Source organism: Annulohypoxylon truncatum (assembly GCF_022578515.1).
Source record: "Annulohypoxylon truncatum strain CBS 140777 unplaced genomic scaffold F4807scaffold_9, whole genome shotgun sequence".
Classification (NCBI taxonomy): domain Eukaryota; kingdom Fungi; phylum Ascomycota; class Sordariomycetes; order Xylariales; family Hypoxylaceae; genus Annulohypoxylon; species Annulohypoxylon truncatum.
The window spans coordinates 213,605-235,649 of NW_025953795.1; the positions used below are offsets into that span (position 1 = coordinate 213,605).

The 22,045-nt window shown below is 48.4% G+C and overlaps 2 protein-coding genes and 1 non-coding gene across 3 annotated transcripts; all 3 read right to left on the reverse strand.

Annotated features, from left to right (window-relative positions):
* Positions 1-13,810: 13,810 nt before the first annotated feature.
* On the reverse strand, positions 13,811-13,951 carry F4807DRAFT_t55. Its single transcript has one exon. It is a non-coding gene; the product is annotated as a tRNA-Gly (tRNA).
* A 376-nt stretch (positions 13,952-14,327) lies between these two features.
* F4807DRAFT_417987 (Metallo-dependent phosphatase) lies at positions 14,328-15,977 on the reverse strand. Its single transcript, XM_047997285.1, has 2 exons — positions 15,722-15,977; positions 14,328-15,663 (listed from the first exon to the last, which is right to left on the reverse strand). The coding sequence occupies exon 2, from the start codon at positions 15,542-15,544 to the stop codon at positions 14,663-14,665; it is 882 nt and encodes a 293-aa protein (XP_047856043.1). The 5' UTR covers positions 15,545-15,663; positions 15,722-15,977; the 3' UTR covers positions 14,328-14,662.
* On the reverse strand, positions 15,951-21,302 carry F4807DRAFT_450748 (uncharacterized protein; the record flags this gene model as incomplete). The annotated part of the gene is made up of 6 exons (XM_048000161.1): positions 15,951-15,980; positions 16,257-16,934; positions 16,968-17,332; positions 17,399-17,720; positions 17,772-18,878; positions 18,909-21,302. The coding sequence occupies 6 exons, from the start codon at positions 21,300-21,302 to the stop codon at positions 15,951-15,953; spliced, it is 4,896 nt and encodes a 1,631-aa protein (XP_047856044.1).
* Positions 21,303-22,045: the final 743 nt, after the last annotated feature.

The following is a 22,045-nucleotide window of genomic DNA, read 5'->3' on the forward strand; positions in this document are numbered from 1 at the left end:
GCAGGAGATGATGGTTGCGAAGCTGTTGTGCCCGCAGAATAAACGTGGCCGCAATCTGGCAGCCCCAGACGGCGACCCCATGAGATACCTAATAATAATGACAATGATAATGATCAAAAAGAGAATAATAAAAATAATAAAAATAAGGTACATCCGCCTCTCCACAAGAAAGAGAAAAAAAAGGCGACAGAACGACCTTGGCTCGATGCGAGCAAGGTTCGCAACTGCAATGACACGGTCGGCTACCTATGATCGCCTGGGAATAGTGAGATGACGATCTCTTGTTTCTCAAACGTACGGTAGCCCCAGTTGCATGGGACTTGTGGGCGAATCTGAACGCGAACGGATCGCTCCCGACGGTCCAAAACTTGGGTACTTGTACAGTATACGTATAGCACAAGTATAGCAGGCTGGTTTGTATAGGAATGACGAGTCCCGAAACCTGTCAGGTCACGCCATTATCCTCACAGCGAAATAAGGTGGCACCACTTTTTGGCAACCCAAAGCTGTTAGACGGTGAGGGTTACAGGGCCCCCTTAGTGGCGATAGGCCCCATCGACTAGCATCTCTGCCAACCCTTTGGCAGCTCAGATCGAAGATGAGATGGGCGGTAGGCAGACCAGGGTTGTTCCGTCTAGGAGCGTTCCTGATTGGGGAGGAAGGGTATGATTCGGTACGCCTAAGAACCCGACATTTCATGACGATCTCTCGGTGTCAATCCGTAATCGAAGAAAAATGTCCACGCAGCCAGCGATGCAGATGTCGGAGCTGCCTACATATCTATTACCATAGCATGTACGTAGATAGTAGGTTATTGAGGTTCCATGTTCGACCGACACGGCTACATCACGAGCACCAGAGATGTATGAAGTAACTGTTTCTTGGACGACGAAGAGACCGCTGCGGGTACCCTAAGCCTATTAACCCAGCAGAGAGGAAGAAGAGATACAAGGTCTCTCGAATGGGGCTGTAGGAGAATATCATTGCTTCTTTAGATCAGAATGTGAGATTTCGGACGGGGATGGGGTTACGAGGGAACATGGCAAGCATGTGCTGGATGAGTGCTGGACGGCCTGAAGTAATTAGCACACAATAGGTATAATACCTGGTATGTACATATCCATCCGTACATGTATAGACAGGTACGTACCGGTTTAGTGTCTGACGTATAGGGTACTTGTGCCTTGGCTTGCTAGCAGGGGTAGGTAAGTATCCAGATGGATCTCATTCAAAGAGCCAGTGGGTCTTTGGGGCCGCTCCTTCGCATGCCTTAGCAGCACTCCACTGCATACCGTCGAAATCTACCACTTTACCTCTACTACTACTACTACTACTACTCATGTACCATGTATATACTTTAAATCGAGTGGGGAAAGGGTTGACAGGGACCAGGTTGGGGGGCTGCATGTTGCCGAAAGCTATTTTACTGCATGCTGCATATTCTACAGCGAAGACAGCGTGCTACATACCTGCGTAGTAGGAGTTGCTTTGCTGTTCAATCCTTAGGGAACTTTCCTACACCTTAACTCTTGTATGCTTTCATGTTTTATGACCTAAACGCACCAAGGTTTATTTGACGTTTTCTTGTCCTTACGTCCATCCTATCACATTTACAGTTGTCCGAGGCTTAACGGGCTCCTATACGTAGGTTATTCGGGTTATTTCCAGTCTATTACCGCCGTCAATTGTTGTGGCCTTGTGACCGACATAAAGTTAGATCTGGGTAGGGGATGTGGATATTGATGGATGCTTCGTAAAAATATGCATTGCTAATTTTGACTTAACTCCCGATGGGCTTCTAGAAGTTTTAATGAAGGAGATGTTCTCATGGCCACTAATATGAATGGTAAACATTCCAAGGCGGAGGTCCAAGGTGTTGTGGATTGCCATTCATTTCTGTGTGGGTAGGTCTTAATAATTAGGACATATATCCAATCTTGTTCAGGATTCAAATTTATGTTGCAATATCGCAATAGTTACGAAACTATCCATCGAGGATTTATAGCCTACCTGGAATATGAGAATAATCTTGCAACCTACCTGGTGATTCATTACCTTGTAAACTATTCTTCATGCGCTCAATTATCAATCGATTTCCTAACCTTCCATGAACTGCATAAGCCAATTATTGATACGATGTAAATAAACATTTAAGCGAAATCAAGATTTCTGCAAAGGCGCCACGAGTCGGAATAGCCGGATGTTCGTTATCGGATTCTAAAAGTTCGTGGGTAAGATTTGCATTGTTGCGATGATAAAGTGTGCGACAACGTTTCGTGGTATCGAGTGAGATGAGTGAGATCAGATCAGATTAGATGGCGGATCGTAACGAGCAAAATTCGCGACACGTTTCGATAAGTTCCTTATTTCCTCCATTGCTTCCTTCCTAGTCGGGTGCATTACCTAAAAGCGCAATTTGTAGGAGTCGCAACCCCTCGTCCGCCAAATGTTGCCTCTCTGTTCAGTTCGCCTTGAAAGAGGCATATGCAACCGTTAGGGTTGAACACGTCGGAGAATACATTCGATATCCAGATACACGTAGTCTACCTAGTGCGTGATTAGTGCAACTTCGCTACAAATACTTAGCTGCATCACTCAATCCGATTTATCCGAAATTTACATACATAATTCGGGGTTCCGCTAGCATGGAGGGAAAGTCAACTCTAGCATTCCTACTTCTTTCTTCATACATCTACCGAGTAATGGTCCGTTCGATTAATCTTCCCAAATTCAATTCACCTCAAGCCAATCAATTGCGAGCAGACTATCCTTATTTTGTTGTGAGCAAGGGCTCACGTCATCCGACACAATAAAATATATGACAAGAGAGATAGATACCTATATTTTTTGGCCATTAAAAAATCGGCCAATCCAAGCTGTCCATCCCGTTGTCCCAACCCGGGATTTTGGTCAGATTTGGAGAACCATGTGGGCAAATGGTTCGACTGTGGTTAGCGTGCAATTAATCGATCAGGACTCGTTCTCGGCTAGATTGCCTGCGCCCCCCATGCTACTAAGCAATTCTCGGAGATCTTGCATCCAGATTGGCTTGTTTCGACAGATTAGCGACCGATACGTCAACAACAACTTGAACCGTTCAGTTGGAAATCCTGACGGTTACCGAAGCAAAACTTGGAAAAGCGTGCTTAAAATACCGAATTCTTGAAGCGATGACAGTCATGCTACGGGTAGGTAAGCAAGGCCGTCGACAATATCTCCTAGCATACCTATTGCATGCTATTGCCATGTTGTGGCTTGCAGTGGCATCTGGGTAGGTATGTACAGCATGTACCCTTAGCTGGACAGCGCTGCCCCCGAAAATCACAAACCTCGGACAGCAGGACAGATTTTGGAAGAAATGGTCAAATATCTCATTATTCTTGTTCTTTTTACCCAGTCCTAATCCCAATACCCAAGAAGTTTACGTACAGAGCACAACGATTGTCCTCACGATTCAGGGCTTCAAAGCAATACTGTGTACGTGGTTCATGGACCATAATGGGTTGGCCGCAAGAACATACCCATGGGTGCAACAACTTGTAAGTCCTAATCTTTTCGTGTCACCGCATCACAACGAGTAATTCGCCGGTGTTGCACTTTCCAGATAGACCTCACACCTTTATCGGTACGATGAGTATACGAGCAAACTACACCCACGTGTAAGGTATGTATTTTCTGGCTTGGTCGGATCAGATAACGGCTAACTGCATCAATTGATCTTGCAAGCCAAACTACCGAGCCATGAACCTGTATGTATTAGGTGCCTAGGGTAACAACTAATCCATAATAAGTCTATATACATCTTCCGAGCGAAAGGACCAAGCCTTAACACCGTCGATTCTATCCTTAGCCGTTTGCAGAAGGTCTAAGCAATCCTCCCAGCGCAACGAGGTACAGATGGAGGCATCGAAATGATCGTATCGCACTACATGGGCATGCTAGGGTTGAGCGCAACACGATGCGCTTGGCTCCCATTCTCTTGCATCCCGGGTAAGATCCCCTGAGGAAGTTTGCATGGGCTACCTATGCAAACTCCTTCGCCGACTAGGTACAAGGATATGAGGTTCAGATCGAAATGCAGTTTGCTTTCGACATCCCGAGATGCTATGCACAGTTAATCCCAGATGGAATCGGTGTTGCGTTTTTAGTGAATCCTTTCACCCCCGACCTAGTCACCGTCGAATTATTGTGGAATGGGTCTATTCGACTCAACCGTTCTACTCCGTATAAAAGGCTATCTCAAAGGATCAGCCGATAATCCGAGATACATACATAAGTATGTACGTCATGGCAGTTCGGAAGCTCGCTTCACCATCTCGTTTTATTAGCGCCCGTAACGTTTGACTTATCAACACGAGGTTTGCACGCAATCCATCACAGGAACTATAGAGTGGGACGAGCTAAGACTGCTTTTATTTTTTATAGTGTATTATTTCCTATTCCATAAAGGGTATTAATTTATGGTATCGTGTAACGCGTAAGTGAGACCTCAACGGGGTCAATGTAACCAGTACTATCTCCTCTTAACGTGTGGGCGCGATCTGGGCTTATCTCTCGGGAATCTTGAAAAAAGCAACAGGAGTTCAAGATTTCAGATCGATGAACCCAGACCAGGTTGCGATTTGTGACGACCAACAAGGAACAACCCTCTTGTGTCCTAAGCACGTACATCAGTTCGGTTGCTTTGCCGTCTCAAAAAAGAAATGAAAAGAGGAATCTCGATGTCATTACTAATAATTTGACCTTGAATCTTCTCAGACAGCGCACCGTCACATGCAGCCGTTTCCTATGTAGGTACAATTTATTTTAATAGATATTTTGGAGTATGCTAAATCCTTCAACCACAGATTGCCGGCTCGAGCCGATCACTACATTTGGTGTCAATGTAGCAGCAAGCTAAGCGATTCCAGTCTGTTCGATCCAAATACGAAGTTTACTTCGTGAGCAACCGATGCTGTTCGTCAAAAAATTCCCTGAGGCGGCACTACACTAAACTTATCCGGGTTTATGGCTGCTAAAGGAAAAATTCAGACCCTGCAGTCACGCGATGATGAGTGCTGCCAAGTAAGCTAGGATCGCCAGTTCGAGCATTCATCCATTTTTTGACAGCCCAGCCTCGACAGCCTTGACAGGCAGCACGTTTTCAACCTCTGGCAATCTCCACTTAGAAAAATACTCGAAGCCTGCCGGCGCGAAACGCTCGGGTCGCGTATTAGAGAAAACTCCTATTATCGCCTAGGCCAAAGGGAGTTAAGGAATTACATATCTACTTGACCGACTTCTCATTGGCGGAAAGAAGTCCTGCTGCGCATACTTCGTACAGGTACCTAGGTATAGATACCTACACTAATTATTAAATCGCCCATAATACATACTAGTACGTCTCGGGCCCACTTGACGAGGACGGTGAGAGAAGAGGTTGCCTCAACCGCCTTATTCGGCCTTTCTGGTGTTCGTTTCTTCGAAGCGTCGTGATATATCGATGCAAGAGGTTCGTTCCTGCGAGACAGGTATAAATAGTATGTCAGCGAACTGTCCGTTCTACACACATACATACCTACCTACCTACCTACCTACCTACCTCCCTAGGTACATCTCTACTTGCCCACATGCATAGGTATACATACAAACGGGTACAGTGAACGCAATGCTGCGTTGTGCCCGTCTAAATGACAGCTATGGCTAGTAATATAAGTGGCTAGGTGAAGGCTACGGGATTTGTCGTATGTACTAATTTCGGTGGGTTCGGGATTTGCGTGTGTAGAAATTATTACATGGCGAAGAGGAACAAGATACCACGTACAGATCTCCCATCCGCCGGTATGGCGATCCCTGGTTAGCAGCAACTAGCTGCATTGAAATGGTTCGACTTTGGACCCCACGCCCGGAGGAGCCTAGTCGACGTTACTGGGTTAGAAAGTCTAGAAGAATCAGAAGATGCCCCAAACTGCCGGGTTTACATCCGATTCAGGAATCCGTACCCTTGGGGTTCTCCCAAATCGGGGCGATCTTCATATGGAACAGGCCACGCTATTATGTATTCGGTTAAGAAGTCAAATGCCCGAACCAGATCTTTAGTTGTCTACGCGGTACGTAGGTAGGCGATTGAGTTGCCCGCAACATTTTATACCCCTTCCGTATAATGATTTGGCGAGGGATGTTGTTTTATTTAGTGCGTCAACCGCCGACTGGTTTACCGGCTCTTAGTCTGGGTAATGTAATCGCATCTCTTTCATCCTCTCCACCCAAATCTTTCCGTGGACGGTTGGGAACGACCTTCCACGGTGTAGATATTGTACCAGAAAAGTACTATGTATCAGTACCTTAGCGGAGACATGACACCGTTGCGTTGCATTTCAAGCACTCTTCCCGCAGTACCAGAGGAAATGAGCGACTCAGGCACAAGATATAACACGCGAGATGATGATTCATGGCGCCTGAACTCGCATTTGCTAGTAGCATATCACTCGATATGTCATTTTATTGGTAGTCTCCTACGAGGAACTGCTTCTAATGATGTCGAACGAACCATAGAATCCACTAGCAAGAGCCTCACTGGCAAGTTATTCAGCTTGCTTCGGGTCAGCTGCTGTCAAACTCGCAGCAATGCTGCACGACGTCGGAATCGGCGAACTATCTACTTACTTACAGACCCACGAGGCGCTCTTGACGTTGCCATCTCAGTTCAATAGAATCTGCTAAACAGATTCGATTGTTCTACCACCTAATAGTCTACTTACCTCCAGGTATGTAATAGAATAAAGTAGAATTTTTGTAAATTATCCCAATGTTGAGGCGAGCGTTGTACCTGGAACCATGGTAGGATGACTTATCTTCCGTGCTCCCGCGATTCACCAAATTTGGTTGCGAAGAAGGGTGTTGGTACGGGGCAAGCTCTGAAAAGATTGGGTTGCCTAATGTCAGCCATCGACCCAAGACTGCGGCGTTATCTGGATCCGAACGGCGGCCTAGATATGCAGACCACACCCAGATCTGCCATCACTCTCGCGCGGAAGGATTTGTTCTTTTTTTCTTTCCCATCTCGCTACCTTGGTACCCGACCAGGATCCTTCCGCCCTTTTCCAGCAATAATAATCTGCGTTTCACCCCGTCCCGCAACGCCTTTCCACGGGGTGTGGTTTCATTACGAAAAGCCGAGGGCGACCTTGCCATACGACTCTAATTTTCATGCTCCTACGTAAATGGCGCTGAAAGAAAGATATAAGAGAGGCACTTTCGCCGTCCATCTACGTGCGAGATGGTAATTCGGACTCGACTCCGTACCAACCGAGTCCATGTTTCAAATATCCCAACATGCATATGATAGACCTAGCACTCCGTCGGTCAGTACCGTTATCGTCCTATGATCGGTTCGATTATATATCTCAAGGCACCCACCGGAAGTTGAAAATCGCTCACTAAAGATTGCGCTATTACATACGAGCCGGTTGCTCGTGCCCTGGAATAAAATGGCAGATGACCCCTTGAGCATCGGAGCTGGCTTTCAGTCCGCGAGAATCCTTTTGTCCTGTCATGCCCCTATTGATCGCCGTTGATCGATGTCCAATCTCATTATCCCGCTAATGCACATCTTGTGTGTGAAGATTACATACCTACACCTCGCTACCTAGATAGCCCAACTCGTCGGCAAAGCCATCACCATGCCGCTGCCGTCGTATAACGCATATTATCATGACCAGATTAGGCTGAAATGGTACACTCCAGTTTGAAATTGAAAATCTGTATCTCCGGCCGCGAGCCAATGATGCCGAACGAGTCTGATCTTCTGATCTATATGGGATTTCAGATCTAGCGTGGGGCATTTTCCCTTTCTCGACGACTGCTACTTTTCTTATCTCTGCATATATTACTTTCGTCGTAAAGACGGCCGAGTTAGGTAACCCCCCCGTCCGTCCAGGTCCATTGTGGCCAGCCAGATCTGGAAGCTGCATCGGCTCGGCCCTGAATATTCCTATTCTGTGAATAAAGTAAAAGGGACTCTGACGGACGACTGCAAAGGAAAAAAAACCAACACGACGTGTATTGTACAGCAGGTAGGTATCTACGAATCCATGAGATGTATATTGCATGTCTATGCGTTGTACGTAGGATTGCACATGCCCAGCATACCTCCATGCTTTGATCCTCTCTTCTATCTTCGCTGAAACCCGATCCCCTCTTTCCATGCGCAGGCCCTTTGTCGCCCAGATGCAATATGTGATGATGATGCTGGACCTCACCTCTCGGCGATGTTGCCGTACAGAAGGTCTTCCGGCCTCGGGATTCCCGCTTACCGTAATCTGTTTGTCGCATGCGCTTTCCAAGCGGGCACCCGGCGTCGCCTTGTGTCCCTCTCGGATGACTTAACCAGGCGATACAATGCGGCGTGTACGCCTCTGCCCGTCCATACGTGCTGCAACGACGGTTACCTATGCGCATGCCGTCGTATTTATGCACATAGACACATAAAACCACAATATATCTTTTTTTCGCTACGGTTTTGTCCCAGCTTCGTCCTATCACGTCCCAGCGTAGGCTATCCCATGGGTTAACCGGATAACAAGCAAAGAAGTAGCTACCTATATATGACCCTTGGGGGGGGGCCCGGGTGCTTTTTATGACATGTCAGTTTTCCCTAGTCTGCTCTATCGCAGGGGGGAAATAGGCGTAGGTAATTTTGTTCTGGTTCTGCGGTGGGCACCACCTGTTTCCGTGGCCTAGGATCATTGGATCTCCTCGCTCGCATGACTAACAAGTACGGTCCACCAGAGTCTGCTATGCGGCGGCCTTGTACGGACCAGCACCAAAGCCGTGTTCGCGTTCTTGATGGTGGGTCCTTCATAGCACATAGCAGTTTTGAGGGTTAGAGATCTTTGGGATTAGCGCAATGAGAGAAAAGGCTGAAACGTTATGATACTATCACCCAAACAGGCAACTTTAGTAGTTAGGGCTACGACTAATAACGCGTACGTACATTCGTCGGTAGACAATGGCTGGCGGCGGCAGCGTCCAGGGAGTAGGTGGCCCTTGACCCTTGTATGTGAGCGAGTGCGTACATACCTAGGTATGTTCGATAGGGGGTGGGAATCCAATCTTTCCACGCCGCCAAGCTCGTCAAGCCAAGACCAAATGAATCTGGGAATGTCACATGAACTTCCCTTACCTAAACGCCGATGGACCTCTCCCAATGCGATGCTCGGGAAACTCAGAATGCTACGCTGTGGCTTGGTCCCGGCGATCACTAACGGTCCCACTCTACCTACTGCATGTTTATCACGGCGAGGGGAAAGAGGTCCAAAAGCCCATGGGTAATGGAATTGGCGAGCTCCTATTGGCGCAGCAAACTCCGGTGAAGGGATTGGTGATGGCAAACAGCCCACCAAACTAGAGGCCAGACAATTTCGTGGCCTGGTCCTTGAAGGAAATGATGAATAAGATCGCGGGACCTTTTTCCTCCTGCCGTCAGATGGATGCATTGCAGGATCTGACTTCACTAACCCGGCAACCCAGCATCTTAATGTCGCTGCCTACACCTCCACGTCGCCTATTTTTTTAATTTTTTTTTCCGCCTGGGGTTAGGGTCCCAAAGAAGAAGCGAGACTGGCCAAACAATAGTCCTATCTTCTTCTGCCGTATGTTCTCTAGCACTCTTCTCTAGCGAACATTCCCCGGAACTTCCATTGCTAGTATGTACCTATTACATACCGACATACATACGTACCTAGCATATATCTATCTACTACGTACCCAGCTACCCATGTTCCATACCCATAACTATACCCATACCTGTATCCATATCTACATGCTTCCAACACGTCCCGGGGTTAGGGGGCTGGCGGGCTCTGACGTTGTGTACTCTAGCCGAAGAGTCTTACGGCGGAGATTTGTTACCTGTCACTTTCCACGAAATTGAGAGGTTCGAGAGCGAGGAACGGCGTGTGTTGTCAACTGGTCCGGGACCTCCTGCAAATCACTTCTATTAGTTTTTAGGAACTATATGTGGTACGAGACCACTTATTAGAGATGGATGCTACCACACAGTTCCGTGTATCGGGTTGTACGGTTCTACTTAGTAAAAGATACTAGTCCTAGAAATTAGTCGCCGACGATGCTCTTTCTACCCAGGTTCGTGGATAGCCGGTAGGCGTTGCTGTAAGGGTTTTCTTCCTTTACTCCTAGACTATAGCGAACTTTTCATAATGATGACAATACTTAATTTTTGCATATGCTGGAATATAATCATGATTGCCCCTTTAATAGCACACCGGCTATCCGGGACCAGGCAGGGAAATGTAGAGGGTACAAAACACATTGATGACCCCAGGCCAATATAATTTATCCATACTTCCCAGTCCCCTAGATCATCCCAGATCACGATCTTATGCATCGTGATAACTTTGCCCGGCTCTGGGTCCCCGTCCTGCTCCAACCAGTGCAACCACTGGAGGTAATTATGTAAGATGCTAACGACACTGTATCGTGCACAGTCGTTTCAGCCTTATTTAGAAGTTCGGCTTTAATCGCCTTCCAGCAGCAGAGCCCCTTTGAGGAAGCGAAGAGAAAAAAATCCTCCAATAATCCTTTACCTAGGTACCTACACAATGCAGTTAGCCCTCGGGCAGACAAAGGACTTTATTGCGTATAACCTAAGGAGGTATTTTTCCATGTGACGCCTCATCAGCGGCTGATCCCGCTGAATGGGGACCGGGATATTCACATAGAATAGTACGTACGAGAATTAGCATTTACGACTCTTTTATCACCTTCGCAAGTAACTGCATTTCCGTAGGCCCGTAGTTTTGAATATGACCCTCGGTGATGCTGTCACTAGCTCGTGGATTGCTTGCATGCTACGGGACTCCCTTAAGTCGTCCTGCTTGTGTCTCGAAGCGAGCTGCTAAGCAAGGGAGACACGGCAAGATGCAGCCAACCGAATCGCCCCGAGACAATCAACTAACGAACCCCGAACACACTATACGCAACCGCAAGAAAGCTGCCTACCTCGATACACAAGATAATATTTTCCATATTATATACTCATGATCACAAAGCTTTTTACTGATATCACCCTGTCAATATTTATAAAAACCCGCCATCTAAGAAGCAATGGCGTCGAGAAGGCGAGCTAGTTGTTCTGGGTCTAGCCACGAGCAACGGTGAAGGAAGATGGACTAAAGGAGAAAAAAAAAGAGACCTGTCGTTTCATTTAACTTTTTTAATTCCCTCTCGGCCTGAGCAACTCGACCCGATCTCTGATTTCTCCATGCAATCTTGCAGGAGGGGGCGCCTTTCTCTGATCTGATTCCCTCCCCTCCTCCTTAGCCCTTTTATTTTCGCCGAGTCTCGCGGCCAATCCCCGCCTTCCACATCCTTCCCACCGTAAGCGGATGATGCGTATTTCTTCGGGTGGCCGCATGGCCCGGCGCTGGATCTCAAATCATCTTACCTGATTTCTGCGCTTGTGGTTGGAGGAACGCCCGCCAATCTGCCCCCCTACTACTCTGACGCTATATTAGATAGAAGGTAGACATATACATATAATAGAATGACGCGGTGTCCCCCTTCGCATAGTCTTGCGCTGACTGCTGTGCCATGACTATGATCATTCAATTGTTTTTTCCCCCATCCTTCGGTGTGAGTAGGTAGGTAGGTAGGTACGGATGTGTGGACGTGGCAAAGGAAAGCGTGCCGTAGGCCGGACGGGATCGTTCTAGGCTTGCTCGGATATCTCATCCTATCTTTTTAGAAATGTCCTTTTGCATGTGCCGAAGCGGCCCTCGACATAGTGCGCCGTTTAGCGATCTGCTTCAAGGGACCCCTTCTCACCGGTTTCAATCTGAGAGGACGCCACACGTAGCTGATATATGACATATCTGCTCGTTTGCCTCGGCTGGGTTCGAGGCTGGGCAGGTGAAAGGTGAATTCTCACGAATACCTAGTAAAATGCCTACCTAACTGGTAACTACCTACCTACCTAGGTAGATTTATTGGAAACAGCGTGCGAGACCGCCTTTAGACGGCGTGGCTGCAAGAGCTGCAAGAATTGTCTTTTTTTTCTCTCTATTCCCATGCGCACGTCAGCTCCCACGCGCGATATCTCCCTAGGTAAGGCATACTACCACCCAGCTACCACGACCTCCCATCGCTCGGGACTAGTAGGTGACATCATGCAAGATACATGGTCCCTTGGCACATCGTAGATTCGGCACTTGGATGTTGCCTCGTTGAAACCTTGCGAGACGGAGAAAGCAGGTCGAATTGTCCATGACCAGCTGATCGCGGCGCTTCAGATTGATTGCGCGCCCTGCAGTCCTCTCCTTGTGGTGCCGTGGCGACGGTGGCTGCATCTCTGGTCGAATCTGACTCATCCGCTACGTCGTCCCCGTTTTCGTCTGCGTAACCCAGAAGGATGGCCCCAGATTTTGCCTTAGCGTGACGGTTTCTGCATGGAAAGCTACCAGAAGGATGGAGATGCCTACCGGATTAGAAGAAGGCTATCGAGATTCGGTTATTGGCGAGGGTAAACCGCTGTATGGTGGATGACCGAATAGGGGTGATTCTACTGGCTAGGTACTTCGATAGGGGTCTACTACCCGATCTAGCATAATGCACTAGTTTAAGTTGACTCCCCTGGTGAGAGGAGAAATCTTCTTGGAGGATGAGTACCTATCATCTATAACGCCTTTTACTAGTCCTGCATGTGCCTGATATCTAGGATTGATCTAGCTGCAGCTTGCGATTGGGGTGATGCGAGGAGAGGGCCAGTGGCTTGAATATAACCAGCTGAAAATTCTGTGGCCATATTTTATTGCCCTTGGATATGTATTGCAAGGCATCTATATGCGAAGAGTTTATCGAACTATCGTCTTCCAGCTACCTACCAACAATGGTGTTTTCGCACTAATGGGGATGTATAACAGTAACCGGTTGAGAGTAAGACTACCTTAATAATCCGGGTTTTTCTAGTAATTACCTAAGTTCTACGTAGAGTTGTGGAATCATATTTCATGAGGACGAATCTAGGTATAATAATCTAAAATGATCTCCTTGCTTAGGTCGAGAAAAGACGGGATCCTATCGGAATCTCTCGTTTACCAATGCCAGCCGGCTATATGTAACTCATAGCATCTTTCCTTTCCAATTAATTACATGGTAAGAAGAAATATCTGGTTGCCAAGAATATTGAAAGATCTAGATGATATATGGTACGCGTCAAGCACATATGCTTACCAGTGGACTGGGGCTCCCTTACTTCTACCGACAGGACGAGGACTCAAATCCCGAGGCAAAATCAAGCTGGATAACTGTATTGGTTCATTGATTTCCCTCAACTTGTCTAATACAAGCTTCACTTATATATCATTACGAATCCCAAATATTATTCAGCTGTCGTTTATGTCAGGGGCGGCTGATGAGGCGTCCATGACAGTAGCGCGGGTCTTACGCCCTAGCACACATCACCAACAGACGAGTGCTAAAAAAGTCCAGGTCAAATAAGTAGCTCTTTGATATCATCTGGCTGTACACAGTCCCTAAGTATGTCGCGAGTACCACTATAGACCAGGTATCTAGAATTAATGAGACACTGAGCTAAGGACTCGTAGGTACCTGGATTATAACATGTTACTTGGTAACGTGTAGGTTACGTACCGTCCTAGGAGGTATATAAGAAAGTATTTTACCCAAGTCGCTGTTTGGTGCCTTGTGGGGGCATGAAGAATTTTTATCATTTCCAAAACTAAAATCGAGACATCCAAACCTCGCTACCCTAAAGCCACAAGGAGCAAAAAGTAACAGAAGACTTAATCATCTCCCCCGGACAGGCTTGAACTGTCAACCTCCTGATTAACAGTCACTATACGAATCCAGTTAGTAAACAACGGCAACACCCACGATGGCGTCAGGAATGGGGAGGAACTCACGACGCGCTAGCCAATTGCGCCACGGAGGACCGATATCCTCAGTCTATAGTAGGCTGGACGGACGAATCCGAACTTGACACATAAAATTCTCTTAGGGTTAAGTAGGCATATTAAGCTAGGCGAGATGTGCGTCCTCGACTAGTCCTGCGGTGTGCAGGAGACTAGATTTAGGAGACCCACCGGTCCACTCCTATAGGAGAACGATCGTGGGGCCTAGGGGGGAGATGCGGATATAGACGAGGCGAACTTGATGACAATGTCATATGCGAGAGGAATTGACAGCTCATATTATATTTACTATAAATTACGGAGCACTTAACTCACCAATATGTAATCTCGTGGGGAACATGAAGTAGCTAAGTCTAAAGGCCCCTAAGTGTCTTAGCGAAGAGTGAGAACATATACTTCTAGACAACGTGATCAATTGGGAAAAAAGAGTATGAAGAAAAGCCATGAACTGGTTGATGATCTATAGAGAGCTTCTATGAACCGACCATCCTCTCCCTGTGTATGCGGCACCCTCTAACGAAGTATGGCTCCAATGAATCTAACCGTCCCTGCCGAATGATTTATCATGTAGAGCCTGCCTCGACGGCTATGTATTGACCATGCCCTCTCCTTTCCTATCTTCCATGATTCGCGTAGCTTAGGCCTGCCTCGTGAAAGCCCCACCCCTATGACACATCACATAACTCATCCCCTTCTTCCTTGTCATCTTCTTCATATACACCATACCCCCCTTATCCCCAACGCCTCCACTTCATCTCCGCCTCGCCCCCCGGCGGCGGCGGCGGACCGGGCAGAATCTCTCGGAGCAGGCCATTTATATCCTTACCAGTAGTCCTCACATCCTGCCACTGCTTCGGGTACCCGAGACTGCACTCCTCGAACCTGACACCCGCCTTCCAATCCGTGCGCGGCACGTGCAAGTGTCCGGAAACCACGACCTTGGCATCGAACCTGGTATGCCAGTCCTTCGTCAGCGTCGTCCCGCACCAGAGGCTGAACCTCGGCACGCGCGGGATGAACACGAGGTCCTCCCTCAGCGGCCAGTGATTCGCGATGACGGTCCGTAACCCGGGGTGCGCCTTCCTCGCCTCCTCGATCTTCTCCTCGAACCGGCGCACGAGCACGCGGCACCACTCGTCGCGCGACGGGTGCGGGTCCGGATGCAGCAGGAACTCGTCGGTAGCGACGGTATCGCGTTCCTCAGCCCACTTCAGCGCGTCCTCCCTCGCCACATCCGGCGGCCGGAAGCTGTAGTCGTAGAGCGTGAAGACGGGACAGACGATGACCTCGCCATCCCAGACGACGAAGTCGTCCTCGGGCGTCAGCACGCCGTGCTCGCGCGCGATCTCCACGCACCGCGCGTACTTGGCCTCGCCCCGCAGGTGCGGCCGCGGCGAGGAGCCCAGCGTGTACAGTTCGTGGTTGCCGGGGCACCACCAGACCTGCCTGAAGTTGCGCTTCGCCGCGCGGAACGCGAGCTCGAGGTGGTCGGCCGACTCGCCGACGTCGCCGCACAGGATCAGCCCGTCCTCCGGGTGCGGCGCGAGTTCCTCGAGCGCCTTCCTGTTGTACTCGTAGCTGAGGTGGAGATCTCCGATGGCGTAGAGCTTCATGGTGTGCGCGCCCGTTGCTATGGTCGCCTGGGGCTCGGATGCGATGATTTGATTAGATGTTGTGGGTGAAAGTCGAGTGAACGCTGGTTGCTAGACCCGATCTAGCAGGTGCGCCAGGCGTATGCATCATAAAGTCCGAAGAGCCAATTATATGCTGTGATGCTTACATTTGTGTAGTGTTGATAGGAATGAGATCGAAGACCTTGAATTTATCTCAGAAAGGCACTTATCAGTAACTTCATTAGTAGGTGTCCACCTTAGCTGCATGATATTACTCTTATATGTAGAAGAGATATTTCTTTTGTTTCAAATTATACGTACATATGCATATCGAGTCATACATATCGTGTAATCGGGGTATTCCCAAAGGATCATAACAAGATTCTAGCGCACTTTCAATTATTTCTTACTGGAGCATCTTCACTTTGCGGCACTTCTAAGCAATAAAATGTTTAAGGTTGAATATACTTAGGTATCAATTTTGATTGTGTGTATATAGGTAATTTCATTCTCTACTTTTTTCCGGAATTAGCAATGGCTTCCTTACCTACGATCCATTTTAGTCTTGCTTCGTCTTCGAATCCCTGCGACCAGATCTATCACCCAAGTCAACATCCTCAAATTCCACTTTTGCCGGCTTAACTTTGCTCACGTCCATATGAGCCCTGTGCTCTTGCGCTAGATTCTCAAATTCCATATCGGCTGGCCTGACTTTGCTTGTCATATGCGCACCGTGCTGTTCCCTGTGTTCCGAACCCCTTGGATCGGCAGGCTTCACTTTTGCTTCCGCATGAGAGGCGTGCTCACCCCGAGCAAGTTCCATGTCGATCATATAGTCATCAGTGCCAGCCCTAGCGCCTCGTAGGCTTGGTTTCCTGAAACCGGCGTATGGTTGAACCTTGGAAGTCATATGAGAGGAGTGCTCTTGCAAGTGGCCTGCGTCATAATCATCACCTGATCCGCTGTCTGTGGATGGGGCTTCCTCCGCTTCTTCCGGCAAAGTCTGGCCCATGATGCATTCGCGCTCAAAATATACTTCAGGAGGTAATTCGGTATGGTGGTGCTCGAGTCCGGCTCCTGGTGGCCCTAGTGGTCCGATATCTTGGAGTTCGACTCGCGTGATGTTATCCTCGTCACTGTCGCGGCTGCGTCTGCTCCTCATACTCCTCTTGCTCACTTTGCGGACAAGTTCCCCGAATCTCTCTGCCCCTTGGTTACCCCGACGTCCAATCTCGTCACGAGCCAGATCAACTAGCTGTCTGTTTAAGTGAGCACCTTCGTCGATTAGACGGTTCTTCTTGCGGATCTCACTCCATCGAGTTAGAGAACCTATCTCAAGGATATTCATACGACGAAATTTCTCCGATGGATTACCAAGAATTATGGGTCTCTAGCCCACGTCTTCCTCGGGAATCTCGGAAACGTCTTGGAGACCGTTGGCTTTGGCGGCGGCGATGGCAGAGGCGCGACGGCGGATACTGTCTCTTCGCTCCTTTGTCCACTTGTCCATCTCAAAGGTTTTCGAGTTGGGAATGATTTGGACATGCTTGAACCGAGCAAATACACCGAGAAGTAGAATCGAGTGTAAGAACAAGGCAGATGCTACAACTCCTGTTGCAGCTCTCTGTCCTAGACTTCGCGTAGCTATGCCGCCAACCCAAGTTGCAGCCGCAGCTGCTATGAAACCAACACTGTGGATAAGGTTCCATCCAGCAGTAACTCGGGGGAAAGAAGAGTAATTGGTCCGTTTAATAGTATCCTTTCCTGATTTTGAGCGACCGGTCATCCCTGGTTGGAGGTCAGACGTATCCCATGCCTCCATCAGCATACCATTGCATTCAGCTATGGCAAGACATGACAAGAATCCAATCATAGATGCAAATATGCAAGGGAAGACGACATGTACGGGAGGACCAGAGGAGACGATGGTATAGAGGATGCCGGCGATGGGGAGCACAATGACAAAGATGGCTCTTCGGACGAGATGTGAGGTCCATGTCAACCTTTTGTCGAAGGTCATACTGTTCGTTAGCGGGCCCGTAGAGCGCGCTCGAGAGAAGAGGTTCGCCATCTGGAATGGCACTGCTAAAAGGGCACCGATTGCGACAGATGACACCGCGGTTCCCACGTATGTGGATTTAAACCGGTAGTATCTGGAGGTCAAAGATCCCAGAAGCTTCGGGTGTCAGCGAAGGACGCAGGTTCGAAAGGAGCCAGATCAACTTACGACAATGACCAAAACAACCTGAGAATATATGTACGCCGAGTAGAGTGCCATGATAACAAAACCAGGTTGCCGAAGCATCTCGAGGGACAGGGCTACTCCATGATACATTTCTTGTCCCCACCATTTAGGGCCATCCTTGACTCGATGCATCATGACTTCACCCCGAGCTACTCTTCGGGATACTGCTGAACCAGTCCTGACTTCGGCTACGGAACGTCTCCAGCCTGATCGTCGGACCTCAGGACAGAGAACGTTAAGAACAAGGACGACTGCAATAAGCATGATGCTAATGTAGAGCCCCCATGACGGTTGTAGGTTGTCGATGACTATAGCGCCAACTAGGAAGCCGACGCCCAATGAGCCGATGAAACACCATGTCCAAACGCCGAGCCATACACCAAGGCCACCCCCATGTCTTCTCACATCGTAACGGTCAACGACCTCCTGATGTGGGTTGCTGCTCATCAAAGATGCCCCAAAAAGGTCGGTTAGTATTGAATGGAAGTTCATGTTGGCAAATCCCAAAGCGCAGCCCATGAGGGCCCTGGGAAGAAGCAGTGCCCACCTCCAAACACTTGTGTATGGAGACCTGGGAGCACTAACTGCAATAGCTTGAGGGAAAAGTAGCGGCATAGCTACACATAAACTGCATACGATGTATGGCTTGCGGCCATGTAGCAATGGCAACGGCCAGCATAGGAAATTCGAAAGCGCCATTCCCAGGTACATCCCAACGTTTCCAAGGATCGTATAGTGGTTGAAGTCTGCAATGTAATACTGCATTGATGGAACTAGACCAGCATAGATTCCAACCAAGATACCGATCAATGCAGTACTCAAGCACGCAACAGAAGCAACAAATCGCTTGCGGATGGGCGACCAGTCACGGGCAATCGTAGGTTGTCGTTTTACAGACTTGGTAAGACTGAATCGTTGCCCATCCCGGATACTGACGTGAGACCTTCTGTGAAGACTTATGTTGCGCAGTTCGTGATGTCTCTTGGGTGCTGTTTGTTTCGGGGATGCTCTAGTTTTTGCCGGTAATGAGTCTTGGTTATGATGATGCCTAGGCCTTCTGAAGCCTGGGACTCCGGTATCTTGTAATTCCTTGGTATTGTATTGAGTAGAAAAGTCTACCTCATCGGAACCGCCATCCAAGCTACATACGTCCACGTCTCTGCGATGCACTCCAGGATACGTATCAGTTCGACGAAGTTTAGTGTCATCTTCTGGCGAGGCATCGCGAAGATTTCTAGAGCTGTTTCGAGATGTGATTGGAGGATGATGGAAGACACGGATATACTCCCTGACTTCTCGACTATTGGGGACGTCTTTGCCATGAGATTTTATCACTCCCGTTGGATCATCTTCATCATATGCATGAGGCATTGGAGACAGACACTGTCTTTTGATTTCGCTATCGGGAGGTGGCATTGGCAAAAGGCTATCGTCAGAGGAGACATGCTGACGTTTCTCGCGACTTGTATGCTTTCGCTTGGAATTCCGCCGGTCATGAACACTTCGTTCCTTAGGGGCCCCAGTAGAATATGATGATCGTCCGATATTGCCGCTGCGCATATCAGGTCTAACTAACCCGCGAGGATCTGTCCACCTTGAGGCCAAGGCCTCGCATCCATGCCCGAAGCCTTCAACCCCGCCTACGAAGGCATGTTGCGGTGCCTTAGTAAGTATAGGTTCCTGCATATCTTCACTTGAACTTCCGAAATGCTCATGAACATCAGGTTGTATCAGTTCAAATGTGTTCTGCAAATGACTAGGAAGATTCCCGTCGTCGGTATGTTCACAATGATCACGCTCGCTCGCTTCACCAGCGAGATTCAGTGCTTCGTTAAGTAGTCGTTCGAGGTTATGCATAGTCTTATCCATAGTTCCGGCATCTGCTGCACTCTGTTCTGAGAATGTCGTCACTCTGGATGCGATCTCGTCGACTATGTCATTGGGATAGTCATAATGCTCTTCATGGCGAGGGTGGGACTTCTCTGGTAACTGGGTAAGGTTCTCATCGGCCGACTCGGGATATCCAAGAAACTGACGGAGCCATGCGCCTGCACGCCAGGGGTCACTCCTCTCGGGCGATAGGTTCTGTTCCTGCTCACTCTTCTCGCCCTCGCTCTCTACACGACGTGGATGAGTGGTGGGGGAAACCGATGTTGTCGATAGAACTCCTCCTTCTCTATCATCTTGAAGGCCGGTTCCTACCTGCGAAGGACTACTGTTGGAATCCTTGTCAAGTAGTGCCATACCTTCGTTACCGTGGCGGTCGTTCTCCTGATTGTCAATTAGTTCGGTCGACCTTGGGATGATTCCAGAGACGACATCGAAGCTTTTTTGAGAGGTTGAATATTGGCTCGAAGGCTTATTTTCAATGTGACCCGTCGCCACTGTTCTATCTTTCAAGACAGGTGGGGTTACGCGCCTATCTTCAAGCTCCGGCTGTGAAGGTGTATGGATCGACGGCTCATCGACGACACTAGACACCTTGTCCTTCTTTTCACCTAACTTTGGTAGGAAGCCCCAGTATGAAGTGCTTTTTGACGAATCCTCGTCATTACTTGTAACAGACAGCTTTGGGAACGAGCTTTCTTCTGTTTTGAATAACACAACTGATGATTCATGATAAGGCTGCACCTTCTGGACCCAAATATGACCTTCATGATTTGAAGTGTGTTCAGAGCTCAAAGGAGAGCTGGGAGCCATTGATGGGCTGACCCCCTGTGTTAGACTATGACCATGTTGAAGATGCTCTGTAATATTGCGCTTTTCCTCAATGACATTTGGCTCAACTGGGGTTTTTTCATCAGGTATAACCTCGTTTATACTGCTCTCTGGAGCAGGTCGAACCTTAGAGATGTTCGAGTGGCCCTCGTGCGGTGCAGCCTTAGGAAGAAGTCCAGTTGCTGGGCGGACTTTGACAGCTGAGCTATGGTGCTTGTGAGTATGAGCAGATACATCCATTACACCTTCATGCCTATTTCCTCCCGAGAGAATGCGGTAGACTGGCGCAGTTGTGATGATATCTGACAGAGGGGAGAGTCTGCTTGGCGGTGTTATGATCGGCGAGTCGCGCTCAATGGCGACCCCAGCATCACAAAAGTCGGCTTCTGTGACCAAGCCAGGATGATGGATTGCCGCGTGCATGTCTGGAGGGTGCATCGTAGGGTCAAGACACACCACATGAGGTCGTTTAGTCTCATCGATTATAAGGGTTCCTTCGCTTCGCCTCTCGACATTAGCCATGGATGATCTTCTTGACGGAATTGACACGCTTGAAAACCTATGCCTCATAGTGATATTTCTTCCTGTCGGTTTTGGACGACCCGTCGTCAAAACCGGAGGTATTGGTGAATCTTTAGCTGGTTGGTCGGTAGAAGCACCCGTCTTCAATAACCCATGACGAAATGACGAGGCCTTCGATCTTGCAGAACCGACTGATTCTGGTCGAGTTGTCGTCTCTTTCAACGAGGGGGCCGAATTGCTGGGATGCAGCATGAGTTTCAGTTTAGACTCCATGGTGATGATGTTTTGCTTAGCACAAAACCACGGCTAGTCCTTGATCATTCGTCGCAATTCCTGCCACCGTCACCGAATCGACTAGTGACGGAGTGATTGATATACGCCAAGGGAAATCATGAAGACGAAACAGAAATTTGTTTCGACTATGGATAACTCGTAGCCTATACGAGTCCAGTAGGGCCTCGAAAAGAAGTAGAGATGAAAGATAGGATAATAATCGCTACAAAATACGAGTTTCTGTACGAGGGTAACGATGTTTAGGGATTGAAAAGATGCGGCCAAGAGGTTGGAGTTAGTGGAGGGGTTAGCAAGATGAATCTATCTCAATTGACAATAGATGGCATTTATTTTCACTCATGCTCAACGTACTTACCTACCTAGGTGCCTACCTACCTACCTTCCTCCTTCCCTTGGCATGTACGGGCCGTGTTTGAAGGCAAGTGCTTCGTTATATATATATAAGAGCATCTCTTACCTATGAATTAGTTAGGATTTGAGGGTGGTTGCAAGTTGCGGAAAATCTAGAGTACACTAACCTCAGGTGTAGCTCTTTCCTCAACCACCAATCCACCTACCCTCCTAGGGGATAGGGGTATTGAAGAGATAACCCGATTGCAACCATAGCCATAATGACCAATGAGAGCCCAGTTATGTCTTCACAGTTACTCTTTACGGACCCTGAGAGAACTCTCACCATTTAGGCCAATCATTCAGGGGGATTTGCCCCAGTTAACCACCCC